A 19,041-nucleotide genomic window follows, 5' to 3' on the forward strand; every position below is an offset into this window, starting at 1 on the left:
AATCCTTCATATCTGGTTATTACAACCCTCTGAACTATGACGTATATTCACAAGTTGCTTTTGTCACTTTTTTTCCCGCATTATTGCATCAAACCCACAGCAACCGATACTGAGCATAAGATCACATAATAGAGAGACAATCGCCTCCTGAAGATCACATTTAAAGGGCCGGTAATGAAACAAAGGCACGAACCAGGAAATGCAGTGGAAGAGGCGGCAGCCGGTGACCTTTCCCCTATATGTGACAAGCGGTTGCTCCACTAAACCGCCCCCCCCCCCCCACACACCCCCTCCTCCGGTTCCCAGAGGTGTGTGTGGATAAGAAGCCACAGATTGGTCAGGGGAGGGCTGGAGGGTTGGACGCTGGGAGTTAGGATCCCAGAGCTGATGAGTGTGCAGGCAGAAGCTCTATGGCTGCACCACACAAGAGACTGCAGCCTCCCACTAGATGCCAGCTTCATGCCCCTGTGGCTGACATCAGAGAGCACAGTCGATGGACGTCTGATGCGAGGCATTTGCTGCGGGTCCTGATGGAGGGCGCGAGGTCTCCGCTGTGACCGATTGCACCTGTTACAGATTTTACGTCCCTTTAACCTTTTGCGTTATTTTTCTCTGTGTATAAACATGGCGAGCCCTCCGCCTGGTGCGGCCATCTCCATTTCTCCACCGGTGGACTTCGTGCTGGGTGCGTCCGCGTGCTGCCTGGCATGTGTGTTTACTAACCCGCTGGAAGTGGTGAAGACGAGGCTACAGCTGCAGGGTGAACTGCGCGCCCGGGGGTCTTACACGCGGCATTACCGGGGGGTCTTACAGGCCATGGTGGCGGTTGGTCAAGCAGATGGACTGCGCGGGCTGCAGAAGGGGCTGACGGCAGGACTGCTATATCAGGGAATGATGAATGGAGTGCGCTTCTACCTGTACTCATACGCTGAGAACATGGGACTGACGAAGCAGCCGGGGGGCAATGTGGCTGCAGGGGCAATCGCTGGAGCTCTGGGGGCATTCGTGGGCAGTCCAGCGTACCTGGTAAGTAAACCACTCAGTCTCTGGCCACTGTTTTGTTCCACTTTGTATGTACCACGGATGTAGCAGAGCTGAACCTGTCATTTATCTGAATATAAGCTTGTGATCATTCTCTGAGTACAGATAATGTAGTAGATGTCACCTGCAGTCCTATGTAACACCACAGATAACACAGTGATAACTCTCTCAGTACAGATAATGTAGTAGATGTCACCTGCAGTCCTATGTAACACCACAGATAACACAGTGATAACTCTCTCAGTACAGATAAAGTAGATGTCACTTGCAGTCCCATGTAACACCACAGATAACACAGTGATAACTCTGAGTACAGATAATGTAGTAGATGTTACCTGCAGTCCTATGTAACATCCACAGATAACACAGTGATAACTCTGAGTACAGACAAATTAGTAGATGTTCTCTGCAGTCCTATGTAACAGTGCAGATTATAGTGATAGATCAGAGTACAGATAATGTAGAATATAAGCTTGTGATCATTCTCTGAGTACAGATAATGTAGTAGATGTCACCTGCAGTCCTATGTAACACCACAGATAACACAGTGATAGCTCTCTGAGTAAAGATAATGCAGTAGATGTCACCTGCAGTCCTATGTAACACCACAGATAACACAGTGATAGCTCTCTGAGTACAGATAATGTAGTAGATGTCACATGCAGTCCTATGTAACACCAAAGATAACACAGGCATAGCTCTCTGAGTACAGATAATGCAGTAGATGTCACCTGCAGTCCCATGTAACACCACAGATATCACAGTGATAACTCTCTGAGTACAGATAATGTAGTAGATGTCACCTGCAGTCCTATGTAACACCACAGATAACACAGTGATAGCTCTCTGAGTGTGGGTAATGTAGGATATGTTACCTGCAGTCCTATGTAACACCACAGATACCACAGTGATAGCTCTCTGAGTACAGATAATGTAGTAGATGTCACCTGCAGTCCTATGTAACACCACAGATACCACAGTGATAGCTCTCTGAGTACAGATAATGTAGTAGATGTCACCTGCAGTCCTATGTAACACCACAGATAACACAGTGATAGCTCTCTGAGTACAGATAATGCAGTAGATGTCACCTGCAGTCCTATGTAACACCACAGATAACACAGGCATAGCTCTCTGAGTACAGATAATGTAGTAGATGTCACCTGCAGTCCTATGTAACACCACAGATAACACAGTGACAACTCTCTTTTTATACTACCTCCATCACTATACCTCTTTCTATCTCTGAGAAAACTGGGTGACACCAACATGGCTGCCATCACTGCTCCCATAGGTGTTGCCACTTTGCCTTTTTTCATTCCCACCTTGTATTATCACATCACAATCCTCCATTCTGAAGTCTGGGAAAACTGGTTACCACCCTCATGGGCAGACCTCACAAGTCCCTCTGAGGCAGACTGTCGATTTTCAACTTTACAATTACAATGTCTATCCAGAAAGTGTTTTTCTGGTTCCGTATATTAGACCCTATTAGATAATTTTGCGCTATTGTGCAAAAACTATTAATGTGTATAAATATGCAGGAAAAACTGACTTTCACACAATGAACCCTAGGGTCTCATGCACACGACCTTATGTATTTTGTGGTCCGCAAAAAATACGGATGGCTTACGTGTGCGTTCCGTATTTTGCGGAACGGAACAGCTGGCCCCTAATAGAACAGTCCTATCCTTGTCCGTTATGCTGACAAGAATAGGACATGTTCTATTTTTTTGCGGAACGGACATGCGGACATATGGACACCGAATGCACACGGAGTAACTTCCTTTTTTTTGCGGACGCATTGAAATGAATGGTTCCGTATACGGTCCACAAAAAAAAAAATGGAACAGACACAGAAAGAAAGTGGGGGCGGCCATATTGGTATCACTCAACTTTTCCAGCGACAGATAGAATTTAGAATTAGCACAATAGAGGTTTTAATGACCTCCCTGGTAAGAAAAGACCTTAGTTTATAGTGACGAGCAAACAGCTGCCATTGTGTGACAGAAACCAGATCTGCAGGTCCCTGGCACTGGTGGCGCTGACTCTGCCAGGCTCCCCTAACAATGACGAGGGGAGGAGGATCCTGGTAGATTCCACCTGGAAGATCATCACAGATCTCCTGTCCTGAGAGTTTGTGACAATGTATCAGTTCGGGTACCTTGTATCACTCTGGAGTCCAGGCTGTTCAGCTCATAGATTGCCTGGAATGGATATAATTGTAGCAAACCCTCAGCTTTCAGAAGTATTTGGTCTTTTAACCTCTGGATGTAAACAATAATGTTTCCATTCACTGACAGCAAAATAAATGTTTAATATAGTGAGAAATTATATAATAAATTAATAATTAAATGTTAATTAATTGTAATTACATTTTAATTAATAAATTTTAATTAAATTGTAATTAATTAATTTAAATTTAAATTAATAATAACATTTATAATTTAATAAACTATAGTTGATTAGAAAATTGCGCAACTGCATAAGGTCCCCCCAAAACTGAGCAGATTGGCGACCCCCGAGTTTCTCTGTAATAATGCAGCCATCCCTGTCCCTCACGTGACCGGCGTCTCTCGTTACTTATGACCTCTGTGCCGGTATTTCAGGCTGCACGACTCCAAGGTGACATCACTAGGAGCTTCAGTCTGCAGGCGACCATTGAGGAAGGACACTGCGCCCTCATACGCGTCCACCATCATACCGCCACATAGATTACAGTCCTTCCATAGTCTATATGTGAAGTCCTGGATAGAATAGCGCACCGCAGCCCCGGACCCTATAGAACCCAGAGTAAGTCCATGGCCTCCATCCAGGTGGAAGTTAAAACTATGGCGCAGTGTGTAATAGTGTAACCCCCTCCCCTGTCATGTCAGAGCTTGTACGCCCACCGCTCACCCCAATATCAGCATCGCCCACTTATTTCCCAGGATTTACTTAATCTTACAATATTATTCCAAATACCGACTCCTGAAAATTCATCATCTGAAACCCTGCTCCTTTTCTGTAGGTAAAGACGCATCTTCAGGCGCAGACGGTGGCCGCCATTGCTGTAGGACATCAGCACAATCACCAGGTGAGATGGGGGGGGAACCGACGTCTATAACCCCAGATACATAGTGATATATCCTGCAGATTATTACACCACTAACTTCTCTAGAATTCTGCAGAACATTGCTCTGTGCTCTCTACCTCCTGACAGATACATAGTGATATATTCAGCAGATTATTACACCACTAAGGCTCTATTCACACGTCCGCAATTTTCCTTACGGTCCGTTTTTTTGCAGATCCGTGTTTCCGTAAAAAACCTTCAGTTTTTTACAAAAGTGCATCCACATCCGTTCCGTGCTTCTGTGTTTCCGCAAAAATAAAAAAGGAAGGAGGAATACATGCTGCTAGGGTAATGCGGATGATATGCGGATGACATTTAGTGTCTTTCCGCATGTCATCCGCTTTTTTGCAGACCCATTGAGTACAATGGGGCCACGGACTGCAATTTGCGGCCAAAAGTAGGACATGCTTAATTTTTTTTGCGGAACCACATCACGGAAGTGCTGATGCGGACAGCAATTACTCCCCCATTGAAATGAATGGATCCGCACCTGTTCCGCAAAATTGCGGAACAGATGCGGAAGGAAAATTGCGGACGTGTGAATTGAGCCTAACTTCTCTAGAAATCTGCAGAACATTGCTCTGTGCTCTCTACCTCCTGACAGATACATAGTGATATATTATTCTGCAGACTATTACACTACTGTTCTCTCTAGAGATCTGCAGATCATTGCTCTGTCCTCTACCTCCTGACAGATACATAGTGATACATTATTCTGCAGACTATTACACTACTGATCTCTCTAGAGATCTGCAGAACATTTCTCTGTCCTCTACCTCCTGACAGATACATAGTGATACATTATTCTGCAGACTATTACACTACTGATCTCTCTAGAGATCTGCAGATCATTGCTCTGTCCTCTACCTCCTGACAGATACATAGTGATACATTATTCTGCAGACTATTACACTACTGATCTCTCTAGAGATCTGCAGAACATTGCTCTGTTCTTTACCTCCTGACAGATACATAGTGATATATTATTCTGCAGACTATTACACTACTGATCTCTCTAGAGATCTGCAGATCATTGCTCTGTCCTCTACCTCCTGACAGATACATAGTGATACATTATTCTGCAGACTATTACACTACTGATCTCTCTAGAGATCTGCAGAACATTGCTCTGTTCTTTACCTCCTGACAGATACATAGTGATATATTATTCTGCAGACTATTACACTACTGATCTCTATAGAGATCTGCAGAACATTGCTCTGTCCTCTACCTCCTGACAGATACAAATGCTATATTATTTTGCAGACTATTACACTACTGATCTGCTCCCTCTGAGCAGGATTGGTGGGATATATATGGTTGTTTACAATCAGTAACTGGTTGTTAATGGTTTGTGTCAGGATACAAAGTCCAGAGGAGGTGGGAGCCGTGTCTCCTCTTCTGACTGGTTTAATGATTGTGACAGCGGCCGTTCCTCGTCACCCAATCAGTAATCCGTCCTATGGCCTGGCCCCCCGAATTATTATTCTACTACTGGGGTGACTGGACTCTGCACATATAGTCTCTGCATCCTGCTCCTTGTCACGTTGAATTGTCACTGGTGGCTGTAGCGGACATTGCTGTGGGACGTGACTGAGGCTGGAGGCACATAATGCCTCCAATGAGATCAAAACCCCACATAATGCTTTAGCACCTCGCCTTTCCTACATGGCACCTGTGCTGGGTGTTCGTTTGCTCAGAGCACTAGGGGTCATGCGCACAATCGTATTTTCTTTCCGTGTCCGTTCTGTTTTTTTTTTTTTGCGGATCTATTGTAACAATGCCTATCCTTGTCCGCAAAACACACAAGAATAGGACATGTTCTATATTTTTTTTTGCGGTGCTACGGAACAGACATACTGACACGGTGTGCTGTCCGCATTTTTTGCGGACCCATTAAAATGAATGGGTCCGCATCCTATCAGCAAAAAAAAAAACGGAACGGACACGGAAACAAAGTACGTTCTTGTGCATGAGGCCTTAAAGCAAGGAATAGAGGGGATCAGATCCTCCTGCCACCTATGGACGTCCCACTTCCAGTTCACTCCAGTCCTCCCCAGCAGAAAGACATAGGAGTCTATAAAGCTCCAGTATGAGGCCGAATGTATAGCACCAGGGGTCGGGGCTCAGAGGCTCCATCTGCCCCCAGTGATAACAAGAAAAAATCAAGTGCCCCAGTGTTTTTGTTTATTGCCACAGGGAGAGAAGGATAAGTGACTGCCAGACACCTCCAGATCCACTTATCTCCAGGGGACAGGGGAACAAACGATAGACATGTGCCAGAGATGGCACACAAGCAGTGTTTCACTGGCACGCAGCCTCACAAGACGCAGAGTGCTGCACTTTTAATAAAAAAAAAACAATTCAGATGCGCCACACAGGGTGTGTCTGTTAGGCCCTTCCCGCCGTGCCCGCCAGCTACCAGACTCCACTACCTCAAGGGCTGGCTGCTGTACCCGCTGGTGGTCCTCTGCTGCTCTATCACTCCTGGCATAGGCGACAGCAGGGAGAAGTGGTGACACAAGGGACAGGTGACAGCAGGGGGGTGAGAGTAGTAGTGGCATAGGCGACAGCAGGGAGAAGTGGTGACACAAGGGACAGTGATGGGATGGGAGTAGTAGTGGCACAGGTACCAGCAGGGGGATGGGAGTAGTAGTGGCACAGGTGACATTGGAAGGGAGTAGTAGTGGGCAGGGCATGGTGTGCAAGGACAGGCAGATGGAAAGATGATGGTGAGCTTGAAGAATGGGGGAAGCATTGTGACTAATTTGGGGGTGGGAGGATGGTGAGCCTGCAGGTGACTGCTGCGGGTAATGGGGGGACAATGTGGAGCAAGATTCTGGCAACTCTGGGGTGGTCGAAGGATGCTGAGCCTGCATGTGATTACTGGGGGTGATGGGGGGGAATGCTTCCGACAACTTTGGGGGTTGTTGGAAGATAGCGAGCCTGCATGTGACTGCTGGGGGCAAGGAGAGCAAGCTTCTGACAACTTTGGGACGTGTTGGAGGATAGTGATTTTGCATGTGACTGCCGGAGAGACCTGAAAGTCTCCTCGTATTAACCACAGCGTGATCGTCTTTGCAAAGAAAATCAGGAACAAGGCTCAGACTGAATGGTAACTTTATGTCACATGCAGTTTGTTGTGTTAGGCCTCATGCACACGACCGTTGTTGTGTTCCGTTCCGCAAAATGGGGTACCGTGATCCGTTTTCGTGTCTTCCTTTATTTTTGGAGGACCACCAGACATAAAGGAAGGTAAAAAAAAGTCTAAGACAGGTTTGCCATGCAAATGATAGGAATAAAACGGACGCGGGTGACAATCTTGTCTGCCTCTGCGTTTTTTAGCAGTCCCCTTGACTTGAATGGGTCCGCAAACCGTTTTCCTGCGGACAGAGAATAGGACAGGTTATATTTTTTTTGACGGACTGGAACCACGGATCACGGACGGAAAATGGTGCACTATCCGCATTTTTAACGGTTCCATAGAAATGAATGGGTCCGCACCTGAAATGCTAAAATCGGCGGAACGGACGAGGAAGCAAACAACGGTCGTGTGCATGAGGCCTTATATGACTTTCCTGTATTGCCCGGCACACTGAGCGCTTCTGCTATGATGTTTTTCCTTGGCACAACGTCCGAAAAAGGTTGCCGACCCCTGTGATAGACCATGATAAAATATAACCTACCTGATCCTTGTTTCCCCTCGGGCATAGAGAGGCCTGACAACAATAATCAAATGTGTGATCAGTTTACAGCTTCTGGGGAGTGGAGGGACCCCAACATCCACCCTGGGGCAGAGGCAGAATGTGACTCTGCAGAGCATCTCATGTCTGACCTCTCAGCCCTGGCAGCTGTCGTCCTCTGCGGCTGCAGATCCTCTGGCGTCTCAGCCTCTCATCTCTGACTGTTGGTCGCAGTTATTATTATAGAGTTTATCCCGATTCATCTTAATCTGGATAAGACATCATTATAACCGCAGACCGGATGCCAGGACTACACATCTGGGCTGCCAACGTCTACAAGTACAGAAAAACGTGGCCCCCATCTACTAATAGGACTGCACCTAGAAACTGACGTACATTGCAGCAAAATGTGGCAATGGAATCTGTTGCCTGTTTTGCGCAAGAAACGTGAAATGTGACATTTTGCACCAACATTGAGCCACAGCGCCAACCAATACCTGGTATAAAGTCTGCACCTCATTCATCATCAACCCTGAGCCCCTGTGATACTTCTGGTGCAGGTCCAGACACCCTAAGCGTCCGCCATCTATAGGATTAGTAAGTCTGTCTATCTATAGCTAGAATTCTTCTTTATATATACTTTTATATATTTGTGACAACCTCTCAGACATGATATAGAGGCTGGTTGTCAGCAGTGATAGATGAATAGTTGTTACTGTAGTATAAGGTTTGTGGATCTGCAGCGAGCCGGACCGCAGGGGAAACCACGTGAGTCTCACGGTGGGCCGATGGGGGTAGTAGTTGTTTGTACACACGGTTAGCAGTGTAGTGACAGCACTAAATCCTCCGGGGCACTCTCTATTGCAGGGAACACCAGCCAGATGGAAGTTGAGGTGCCCTTTATGATGTAGGTGTTTAAGGTGCTTTGGTGGCTGGGTCCCTGTGTTCGTGACGCCAGCACCGTAAGGTCAGTTGTTGTAAAACAATTCCAACCTTTACTTGAACCATTAGTCTCAAGGCAGATGTTACAGTCCATCAATAAAGTGCATTCATATGGCATAAGTGATGACTCAGAAATAAGTACAATTGTATTCCACTTATCAGGTTCAGGCAATTGTCAGTTGAGGAGTTCTCTTTAAGGCTGACACTTTACAGGCAAGACTTCTTATAATAGTTCTAAGCTTAATCTACAGCACTGTGGTACTAAATATGCTGGTTTCGGTTTACTTTGAGCTATCCTATCAGTTGTCCCTCGTGGCAGGCATCAGTCTTCTGCTACGTTATTTGCAGGATGCTCTCCTAAAAAGGTTTAGGTTTTTCCACTATGTCCTGGAAGGCTTGTGTAGTGGATAAGGACAATTCTGCGCACTAATTATCCATACGTGTCCCGGCACTTGGAAAGTTGCTCTCAGGCACTTGTGCTGATGAGGTCCATAAGCTAGATTCAGCTGTAACCCTCACTAGGCTTGCTTCATATTTAGACATAGACTCACTGTCTGGTGCCTGGTTGTCTTCTCCAGGCTTCATCATGGCCCAGAGAAAAGGAAAACAGCTACATGTTGATTTAGGCCTGTTTCTCTCCTCCATGAACTTGCTTCCCCTCTCTCACTCTGACTCTAACATAACATTCTGCTCTAAGCTAGAAACACCCAAGGCTATATATAGTGTGGTGCCAGCACCACCTAGGGGCGAATGGGTGGAATGACAATGCCAGACTGATAATGTGAAAAACCATACATTAGATAAATACATAAATAAGCAGATGTTTAAAGTGTCCCATTTACACAGATATGTGGGATGCTGCAGATCTCATCACAATGTCATGATATTACTATTACTAGGGTATTTCAGCCTTTATGTTGTTTCCCATGTGTTGGGGTTCATGTGGTTAGGGCTGTATTATAATGGCAGATGAGCCTTATGATTGACATGAAAGAAGCAGTCCTTCCCAGCAATCACCTGCTCGTCGGCGGAGGAGACCACTGCTATTACATGCAGTGATCTCCTCCACAGTATGGGGGAAAATGATCACTAATGCCATCGCTTGACCTCATACAGAATCATTATTTGCCGGCAGCTGAGCGCAATTAGGAGGGTGGCCAGACTTCCGGTTTTAGGCCGGACAGTCCGGTTTTCAGGCTCCCTGTCCTCCGTCCGGCGCAGGGCCTGGACGGACACAGGGATGTTCTCCTTTTTAGTAGCTCAGGTTCAGACTGCAGCATTGCGCTGTCTGAGTGTAAGCTGCAGTAACTGACTGAAGCTTCTTTTACCCCCAGTCAGTCACTAGAGCCGCAGACATGGCTCCCTGTGGCTGACTGAGGGGGAGAGAACCACCCCTGCTGCCCCCAGCTCACCTTCTCCTCCGAAATTTCTTCTCTCTCCTCTCCCCGTTTTTCCTCCCGGCTGCCGACAGGGGGGCGTGGCGTCACATAGGTGTGGGTGTGGCTTCATTTATGAGGGCGTGGTTTGTCATTTGGGGGAGTGGCCAGTGAGGTCCAGCTTTCATGGGTGAAGCCAGTGGCTACCCTAGCGATTAGGCAGCACGATCTGCTGGCGGCAAACGATGATTTTTGTAAAAGATGCTCATTCATCGGTTAATCAGCAGCACCTTCACATTGGTAGATCATCGCTAACGAGTGTTCCTACGAATGCTTGTTAGGGCTCAAGCACACAAACGTTGTTTGGTTCTGCACCCGAGCCACATTTATGCGTTCCATGGGCCTGAAAAAAAAATAGAACATGTCCTATTCTTGTCCATTTTGCGGACAAGAGTAAGCATTTCTATTATGGAAGGCCTGTTCTGCACACAAGAGGCATCGTGTTTTGTGGATCCACAATTTTATGGATCCGCCGCGCGGTCGTATGCATAAGCCCTTAGGGCTCTTTCACATGAGCAGATGTCTTGCGGGTAATCCGCTGCGTGAAAGAGAGCCAAGCCCAGTTCCGGACAGCAGAGACACGGAGCATTAACATGATTGTGATCTTTTTACTACAAAATCACAGTGACAACTTTATCTCACTGTGATTTTGTAGTGAAAAGATCACAGAGAGGCATGGAGATGTTAATGCTCCATGTCTCTGCTGTCCGGAACAGGGCTTGGGTCTCTTTCACGCAGAGCCCTTAGGCGGAATTCACACTTCAGTTATTTGGTCAGTTATTTCCAAAGCAGGTTTGGGTCAAAAACTCAGAACAAGAGGAAATCTTTCCATTATACCTTATCTGAGTAGGCTTCACTACTGGTTTTGGCTCATAATACAGACGTGGACAAAATTGTTGGTACCCTTTGGTCAATGAAAGAAAAAGTCACAATGGTCACAGAAATAACTTTAATCTGACAAAAGTAATAATAAATTAAAATTCTATAAATGTTAACCAATGAAAGTCAGACATTGTTTTTCAACCATGCTTCAACAGAATTATGTAAAAAAATAAACTCATGAAACAGGCATGGACAAAAATGATGGTACCCCTAGAAAACACAGAACATAATGTGACCAAAGGGACATGTTAATTCAAGGTGTGTCCACTAATTAGCATCACAGGTGTCTACAACCTTGTAATCAGCCATTGGGCCTATATATATGGCTCCAGGTAATCACTGTGTTGTTTGGTGATATGGTGTGTACCACACTCGACATGGACCAGAGGAAGCAAAGGAAAGAGCTGTCTCAAGAGATCAGAAAGAAAATTATAGACAAGCATGTTAAAGGTAAAGGCTATAAGACCATCTCCAAGCAACTAGATGTTCCTGTGAGTACAGTTGCACATATTATTCATAAGTTTAAGATCCATGGGACTGTAGCCAACCTCCCTGGACGTGGCCGCAGGAGGAAAATTGATGACAAATCTAAGAGACGGATAATCCGAATGGTAACAAAAGAGCCTAGAAAGACTTCTAAAGAGATTCAAGGTGAACTTCATGCTCAAGGAACATCAGTGTCAGATCGCACCATCCGTCGTTGTTTGAGCCAAAGTGGACTACATGGGAGACGACCAAGGAGGACACCATTGTTGAAAACGAATCATAAAAAAGCAAGACTGGAATATGCCAAACTACATGTTGACAAGCCACAAAGCTTCTGGGAGAATGTCCTGTGGACAGATGAGACAAAAATCGAAGTTTTTGCCAAGGCACATCAGCTGTATGTTCACAGACGAAAAAATGAAGCATATCAAGAAAAGAACACTGTCCCTACTGTGAAACATGGAGGAGGCTCTGTTATGTTCTGGGGCTGCTTTGCTGCGTCTGGCACAGGGTGTCTTGAATCTGTGCAGGGTACAATGAAATCTCAAGACTATCAAGGAATTCTAGAGAGAAATGTACTAGCCAGTGTCAGAAAGCTTGGTCTCAGTCGCAGGTCATGGGTCTTGCAACAGGACAATGACCCAAAACACACCGCTAAAAACACCCAAGAATGGCTAAGAGGAAAAAATTGGACTATTCTAAAGTGGCCTTCTATGAGCCCTGACCTCAATCCTATTGAGCATCTTTGGAAGGAGCTGAAACATGCAGTCTGGAAAAGGCACCCTTCAAACCGGACACAACTGGAGCAGTTTGCTCATGAGGAGTGGGCCAAAATACCTGCTGAGAGGTGCAGATGTCTCATTGACAGTTACAGGAAGCGTTTGATTGCAGTGATTGCCTCAAAAGGTTGCGCAACAAAATATTAAGTTAGGGGTACCATCATTTTTGTCCATGCCTGTTTCATGAGTTTATTTTTTTACATAATTCTGTTGAAGCATGGTTGAAAAACAATGTCTGACTTTCATTGGTTAACATTTATAGAATTTTAATTTATTATTACTTTTGTCAGATTAAAGTTATTTCTGTGACCATTGTGACTTTTTCTTTCATTGACCAAAGGGTACCAACAATTTTGTCCACGTCTGTAGCTGATGGAAACAACTGACCAAATAACTGAAGTGTGAATTCAGCCTTAGCGATGATCTCGACGACCCTCGGCCAGTGTAATACAGGTATTACCCTTGTATAGGCCGGTGACTGCTCAGATGTTTTGTTCAGCTGTTTTCTTATCTCCTTCACCTTTGTTCCAGCTCAGGGCCGCACCTGCCGATTATGACACAGCAAAAAAATACAGCAAAAAAACACGCTATCTCCTCATCAGGTGATGACGTGACTGAAGGTATAGCGAGAGTTAACATAAGTAACGTTACCTCCTGGCAGGCAGGGCTGTGCAAAGCCACCAGTCATCAAGAAATAACAGATCTGTCCTGTAACACTTGTAAACCAATGTTCTGCTGATCTCTAGGGAGGTCAATGGTGTAATAATCTGCAGGAAATATCACTATGTATCTGTCAGGAGGTAGAGAGGACAGAGCAATGTTCTGCAGATCTCTAGAGAGGTCAGTGATGTAATAATCTGCACATATTTCAGGTTATGAAATTCGTTTACTGGTAAAAGGTGAATTGCGTCATGGATTCCGTTACCATGGACAATAACGCAATTCTAAGACGGAATGCATAACGGAATGCCTTTAGAGGTATTCCGAAGTCTATGGGCTGCAAAATGGATCCGTCCCGTTTCTGTTATGCTGGAGAGGACTCTCCTGCATAACGGAAATGGGACGGATCCTTTATGCAGCCCATAGACTTCGGAATACCTCTAAAGGCATTCCGTTATGCATTCCGTCTTAGAATTGCGTTATTGTCCATGGTAACGGAATCCATGACGCAATTCACCTTTTACCAGTAAACGAAGTGTGAACGAATTTCATAACCTGAAATTCGCTCATCTCTAATCACTATGTATCAGTCAGGAGGTAGAGTGAGCAATGTTCTGCAGAGAGTGTGGTGTAATGATCTGTCTGATGAACCCTTTATTTCAAACAAATTTTATTGTATATTTTTATCTCAAAAGTGCAAACATATGAGAGAACAGTTTACAATTGTTAGTAGAGGCATGGATGACAACTTATACATTGTGCATAATTATCTCAGAAGTGCCAAAGTATGAGAAATCAGTTTACAGTTGTCAGTAAAGGCACGAATGACATCTTATATATTATATGACGTCTTATTGCACTCCTAGCCAAAAGTGATATATGTAATATTTCAACACAACAACAGAAATAGAAAAAAGAAGAAAAAAAAAAAAGGGGGGGGGGGAAGGGGAAGGGAAAGGATAGGGATGGGGGGGGGGGGAGTGGATGATTGCAGCACACGTTTCAACACCTCCTTAAAAAGAATCCTTTATTCTCCCAGACAATAGGAAGGAAGATGGATAAGCTACCTTAAGTGGAATGGAAGCCTCTATATGTTACCCAAGGGCCCCACACTTTTTGGAACATATGAGTGGATCTATTCTTCCATCCCGCTATTTGTTCCATTCTATATATATCATCACACCTAAGTTCCCAGTTTTCCAATGGAGGGGGGGATGTTTCCCGCCAATTAACTGCGACTAGCACTCTAGCCGCTGCAAATAATTGCGTGATGAGATGTTTGGTAGCGGCTGAGCATTTTATTTGGTCTAATAAGTTTAATAGACAAATCTGTGGGGAAGGTTGTACATTAATCTTACAGACCTTTGTGATTACTAAGCAGATCTGTTCCCAAATTTTTTTGATTATCTCACACTTCCACCAGATGTGAAGAAAGGTGCCTTTTTCCCTTTCACACCTCCAGCATCTCTCACTGACCTCGGGGTACATCTTATGTAAAACTTCTGGCGTGTAATACCATCTGGTTTATATTTTAAAATAGTTTTCTTGCAGCCGTACGCAAGTTGAAATCTTCGGGGTCAGTGAGAGACACCTATGTAGAGACTTTAGATCTTTATCCAAGCCTAAGTCCAATTCCCATTTCTCTAAATAAGGGTTAACATCTGGGCTTGTAAGTGTGATTATCATAGAGTACAATCTAGAGATTTTTTTTAACAGGTTCCTGTTTCTGGAGGACTAGTTTCTCAAACCTTGTTGGGTCTGTCTTATTTATTGGTGTAATTGGCTTTAAGTAATCCCTTACGTATGATTTTTTGTAGAAAAGATAAATAGGAAATATTTTCCCCTCTATCCCACTCTTTTCTCAGTGTGCCCCACTCGTCTAATAAGTCCACTATTGGCATAGTGATTGCTTTAGCCTCTTCTGAGAGAGTTTGTATAAATTGTGGAGATGCATGTTGTAGAATATCCCTCAGTTGTGTCAAAGGGGAGATTGTGGCAGTGAGAAAGTTATTTTTCAGTTTTTGTCTCCATAGCCGTGTCGTATTCTTAGTAATGGGATTTCCAATATATGTTTCATTAACACACTTTCCATGTAGAAGTAGGGGTCGAATTGCAGATCGACTAATGGCAAACTCGGACTGAATATCAAGTCTATCCCCTTGATAGCGTAGCCACTCTAGACACCTCATCCCCTGAACTGCCAAGTAATATCCATAAAAGTCTGGCACCCCCATACCTCCTTGTTTGACGGGTAAAGTAGTGTATTGTTTAGTAAGTCTGGGTTTCTTCATGTTCCATAGAAACTTAGAGAGAGTTGACTCTATTCTGATAAAAAATGAGCGAGGTATAAAAATAGGGAGGGTTTGGAGGAGGTATAGAACTTTGGGTAATATAATAGTTTTGATTAGTGAACGTCTTCCGAACCATGATATGAATGGTATCTCCCAGGAATCCAATGTACGTCTAATGTCATTGGATAAGCCTTGATAGTTTTCCTCAAATATCCGGGTAGGATCAGATGTAAGCTTAATGCCCAAAAACTTAAGGCTTGAAGCTGACCATTGATACGGGGCATTGATGCCGCTGTGTGTCTAATGTCACATTTAAAACTTGAGACTTTGTGGGGTAAATCAAGAAGTTAGATAAATCCCCAAAAGGATCAAATAAGGATTGTATAGCCATAAAGGCTACCTCCGGGTTCGAAATCAATACCAATAAGTCATCAGCAAACGCTGCCAACTGGTGATGAACCCCCCTGTAGCTCAATACCCCGTATTCTGTCATCTTGTCTTATAGCCTGAAATAGACACTCAACTGTCAAGACAAATAGCAGGGGTGACAGAGGACAACCCTGTCTTGTCCCATTAGAAATTTGCAGAGGGGGAGAGAGCGTACCATTGACCACCACCTTAGCAGATGGCTTGGAATACATGGCCATGATAGCGTTGACAAATTCTGCAGGAATTCTGAATTTCGTCAAGGCTTTTTGCATAAACAACCAATCTATGCGGTCAAACGCTTTTTCGGCATCTGTCCCCAGCAGTACTAGAGGCACAGATCGGCTACGTACGTGATGTATAATGTTGATAAGGCGAGTAGTGTTCATTCTACCCTCTCTTCCCGCTACAAATCCTACTTGTTCGCTATTTATAAGGTTTGGCAATAATGGTTTTAGCCTAAGCGCCAGGAGTTTGGCGAACATTTTTAAATCATTGTTTAAGAGAGATATGGGCCTATAACTAGCACACATCGTCTCATCTTTTCCTTCTTTAGGGATAATAGTAATGTGAGCCATTAACATCTGTTCTGGCAGAGATTTCCCTTTGAACCTGATGAACCCTTTATCTTTCGTACAGAGTGTCAGTTCTGCGTTTGAGACCATCTACAAGAAGCATGGAGTCTTGGGACTGTGGCGTGGCGTTAACGGAGCCGTCCCGAGGGTGATGGTTGGATCTGCGGTGCAGCTGGCGACTTTTGCTAATGCTAAAGAATGGGTCAAGCATAAGAAGGTAATGGAGACGGGTCACCAGGTGGATCTGCCACTCCCTAGAGGTGGCCGGCTCTGATTCATTTTCACGGGGTGCTTCTTATAGGTACAGTATGTTCACATGCAGTAGACTTGAAATTTCACCTGGACGGGTCTTGCAGAAAGCCATCCACCTGCGGCTGAAACATAAAATAGATTTTTTTTTCAGTTTCAGAAATTTCTGTGACTAATCTGCTGCATGTAAACCTACCGTAATAGTGTGCTGACGTATGTAAGGGACAAATAGGATAAATTGTTGGATTCCCGGTGTCGATTTCATGTAATGATGGAGCTTTTTGTCTTCCTGCCCCCAGTGGTTCTCAGATGACAGCTGGCTGGTGCCGTTGGCCGGAGGGATGATCAGCAGCGTTGGTGTGTCCGTAGCAATGATGCCATTTGACGTGGTCAGCACACGGCTGTATAACCAGCCTGTGGACAGTGAGGGCCGGGTGAGCACAGCTCCGGAGTCTTCCTTGTGTCTTCTCCTTCTTCTCATCCCCTCCTCGCTCATCTCCTCTTGTCTTTCGTTCCTCAGGGTCGCCTCTACCGGGGTTTCCTGGACTGTTTCTTGAAGATCACCCACAAGGAAGGTGTCCTCGCCCTCTACAAGGGCATTGTCCCGGCTTACGTCCGCCTGGGGCCACACACGATCCTCAGCCTGCTCTTCTGGGAGGAGCTAAGGAAAATGACGTATCATTACCAGCACCACTGAGGGCGGAGCCAGCACGGACTTAACTTCCAGGGCCCCAACATGGGGGCCCATATAATCTCAGGACTCATAAAGTTTGCAAAGCAAAACTGAGGTGATGATAAGTGGCAGAGATTCTGGTTTCTTGTGCCAAGAGTGGGGCGAGCGATGGTTATAATGTCACCTGCAGACAATGGTGCATCCCCTGTGGAGAGCGGACGCTTGTTGCAAGTGTTCGTAGTTTTATTTTAGTTACTTTTTAATATTTTGGGGTGCAGGCGCCCTGTCCTCCCTCCCCCAGATCACAGGGTCCATATAATGTACAGAATCAGGGTTATCCCTTGTTGTGGGGGAGGGGGTTGTACGTATGATAAATTAAAATATGGCGTTATTGACGCCATGCTGTTCTTGGATCATGTGACCTCCCCAAATATGCTGTGATCCCGTGACTCGGCATCAACCCCTTGGTTAGTTTACCTACTTATTACCTCCCAGCAGCAACCAGACATTATGCTGCAGCTCAAACTAAAGGAATCCTAGCGGTCTATGACATTGTCAGCTCGGAGAATTATAGCCGCAATATGAACGTTAAAATGCGCCCACATCATAGCCGTGTGAATAAGGGCTCATGCCCACAAACGTATTTTTGGTCTGCATCCGATCTGCATTTTTTGCAGGTTGTATGTGGACCCATTCACATCAATGGGGCCACAAAAGATGAGGACATGATGTCATCCGTATGTCCATTCTGCGGCCCCGCAAAAAAAAATAGAACATGACCTATTCTTGCCCGTTTTATGGGCAAGGATAGGAGCGTTCTATTAGTGGCCGGCGATTCCGTTCGGCAAAATGTGGAATGCACGCGGACGGTATCCGTTATCAAATTTGCGGACCGCAAAACAGCCAACGGTCGTGTGCATGAGCCCCAACAAACATGAAAACGACTTCTACTATAATAGGACAAGAATTAGCATCTGCATGTTCTAAGGAGTCAGATCAGGGAGTAATACGACCACATCATATAAGTGCCTTGTGTACTGCGCCACCTGATGGAGAGTTACAAATAAAAAGATCTTTCTTACCTGAAATCTGGCTGTAGTTTTTTTGGGGGGGATTATTGGGGATCGGATGCGGACCCATTAATCTCAATGGGACTACAAAACATGCTGTCCACATTATTAAGTCAGTTCCGCGGCCCTGCAAAAAAATAAAAATAGAACATCTCCTATCCTTGTCCGTTTGGCAGACAAGGATAGGACATTTCTGCAGGAGAAAATAAATATGGCGGCAGGCACTCGGCTGGGATCCGTGTTTTGCGGACTGCAAAAACCGATACGGTCGTGTGCAGAAGCCCTTATTATATCGGGTTATTACAAAATGCCAATTATATCAAGTGACAATTGCACTCAGTGACATTTATCTATCTCTCTGATGCTATGAGATTTACCACCCCTATCCCGTGCTTGGGCAGCAGGAACCACTTGGCACTGGAATCAATAAGCATGGGCTCCCTTGTGCATCCCAATGCCCATATCACGCTGTACTTTCCTGTACAGCGCTTCGATGTGGGTGCTGAATGCAGCAGGAGCCGATGAACAATGTTCTCACAACCCCTCCCCCCCCCCACCAATGGCTTGGTGCCACCACATCACGCTTCCAGGAGCCACTCTCCACTACATTGTTCAGTGCAGGAGTGAGTTTGGATGAACTACTTCCATCTCCCCACTCGTGCTTTGGACCTCCTACATCAGAACCCCCCCCAGCTGGTAAGTGCAGACCACAGTGCCCTCTACAGTATAAACA

At 45.2% G+C, this 19,041-nt stretch overlaps 1 protein-coding gene across 1 annotated transcript; it reads left to right on the top strand.

Moving 5' to 3' along the window:
- Positions 1–385: 385 nt before the first annotated feature.
- SLC25A34 (solute carrier family 25 member 34) lies at positions 386–18,326 on the top strand. Its single transcript, XM_044278590.1, has 5 exons — positions 386–1,026; positions 4,052–4,117; positions 16,381–16,533; positions 16,865–16,999; positions 17,086–18,326. The coding sequence occupies exons 1-5, from the start codon at positions 625–627 to the stop codon at positions 17,260–17,262; spliced, it is 933 nt and encodes a 310-aa protein (XP_044134525.1). The 5' UTR covers positions 386–624; the 3' UTR covers positions 17,263–18,326.
- Positions 18,327–19,041: the final 715 nt, after the last annotated feature.

The sequence above is a fragment of the Bufo gargarizans genome, chromosome 2 (assembly GCF_014858855.1).
Source record: "Bufo gargarizans isolate SCDJY-AF-19 chromosome 2, ASM1485885v1, whole genome shotgun sequence".
NCBI classification, from domain to species: Eukaryota; Metazoa; Chordata; class Amphibia; order Anura; family Bufonidae; genus Bufo; species Bufo gargarizans.

What these genes read in the sequence shown, in the direction of transcription:
- SLC25A34 (XM_044278590.1), top strand. Translation starts at nt 625, where the DNA reads ATGGCGAGCCCTCCGCCTGGTGCGGCCATCTCCATTTCTCCACCGGTG. An exon ending in TGGGCAGTCCAGCGTACCTG is followed by an intron (nt 1,027 to 4,051) that starts GTAAGTAAACCA and finishes CCTTTTCTGTAG; the next exon opens with GTAAAGACGCATCTTCAGGC. An exon ending in GACATCAGCACAATCACCAG is followed by an intron (nt 4,118 to 16,380) that starts GTGAGATGGGGG and finishes TCTTTCGTACAG; the next exon opens with AGTGTCAGTTCTGCGTTTGA.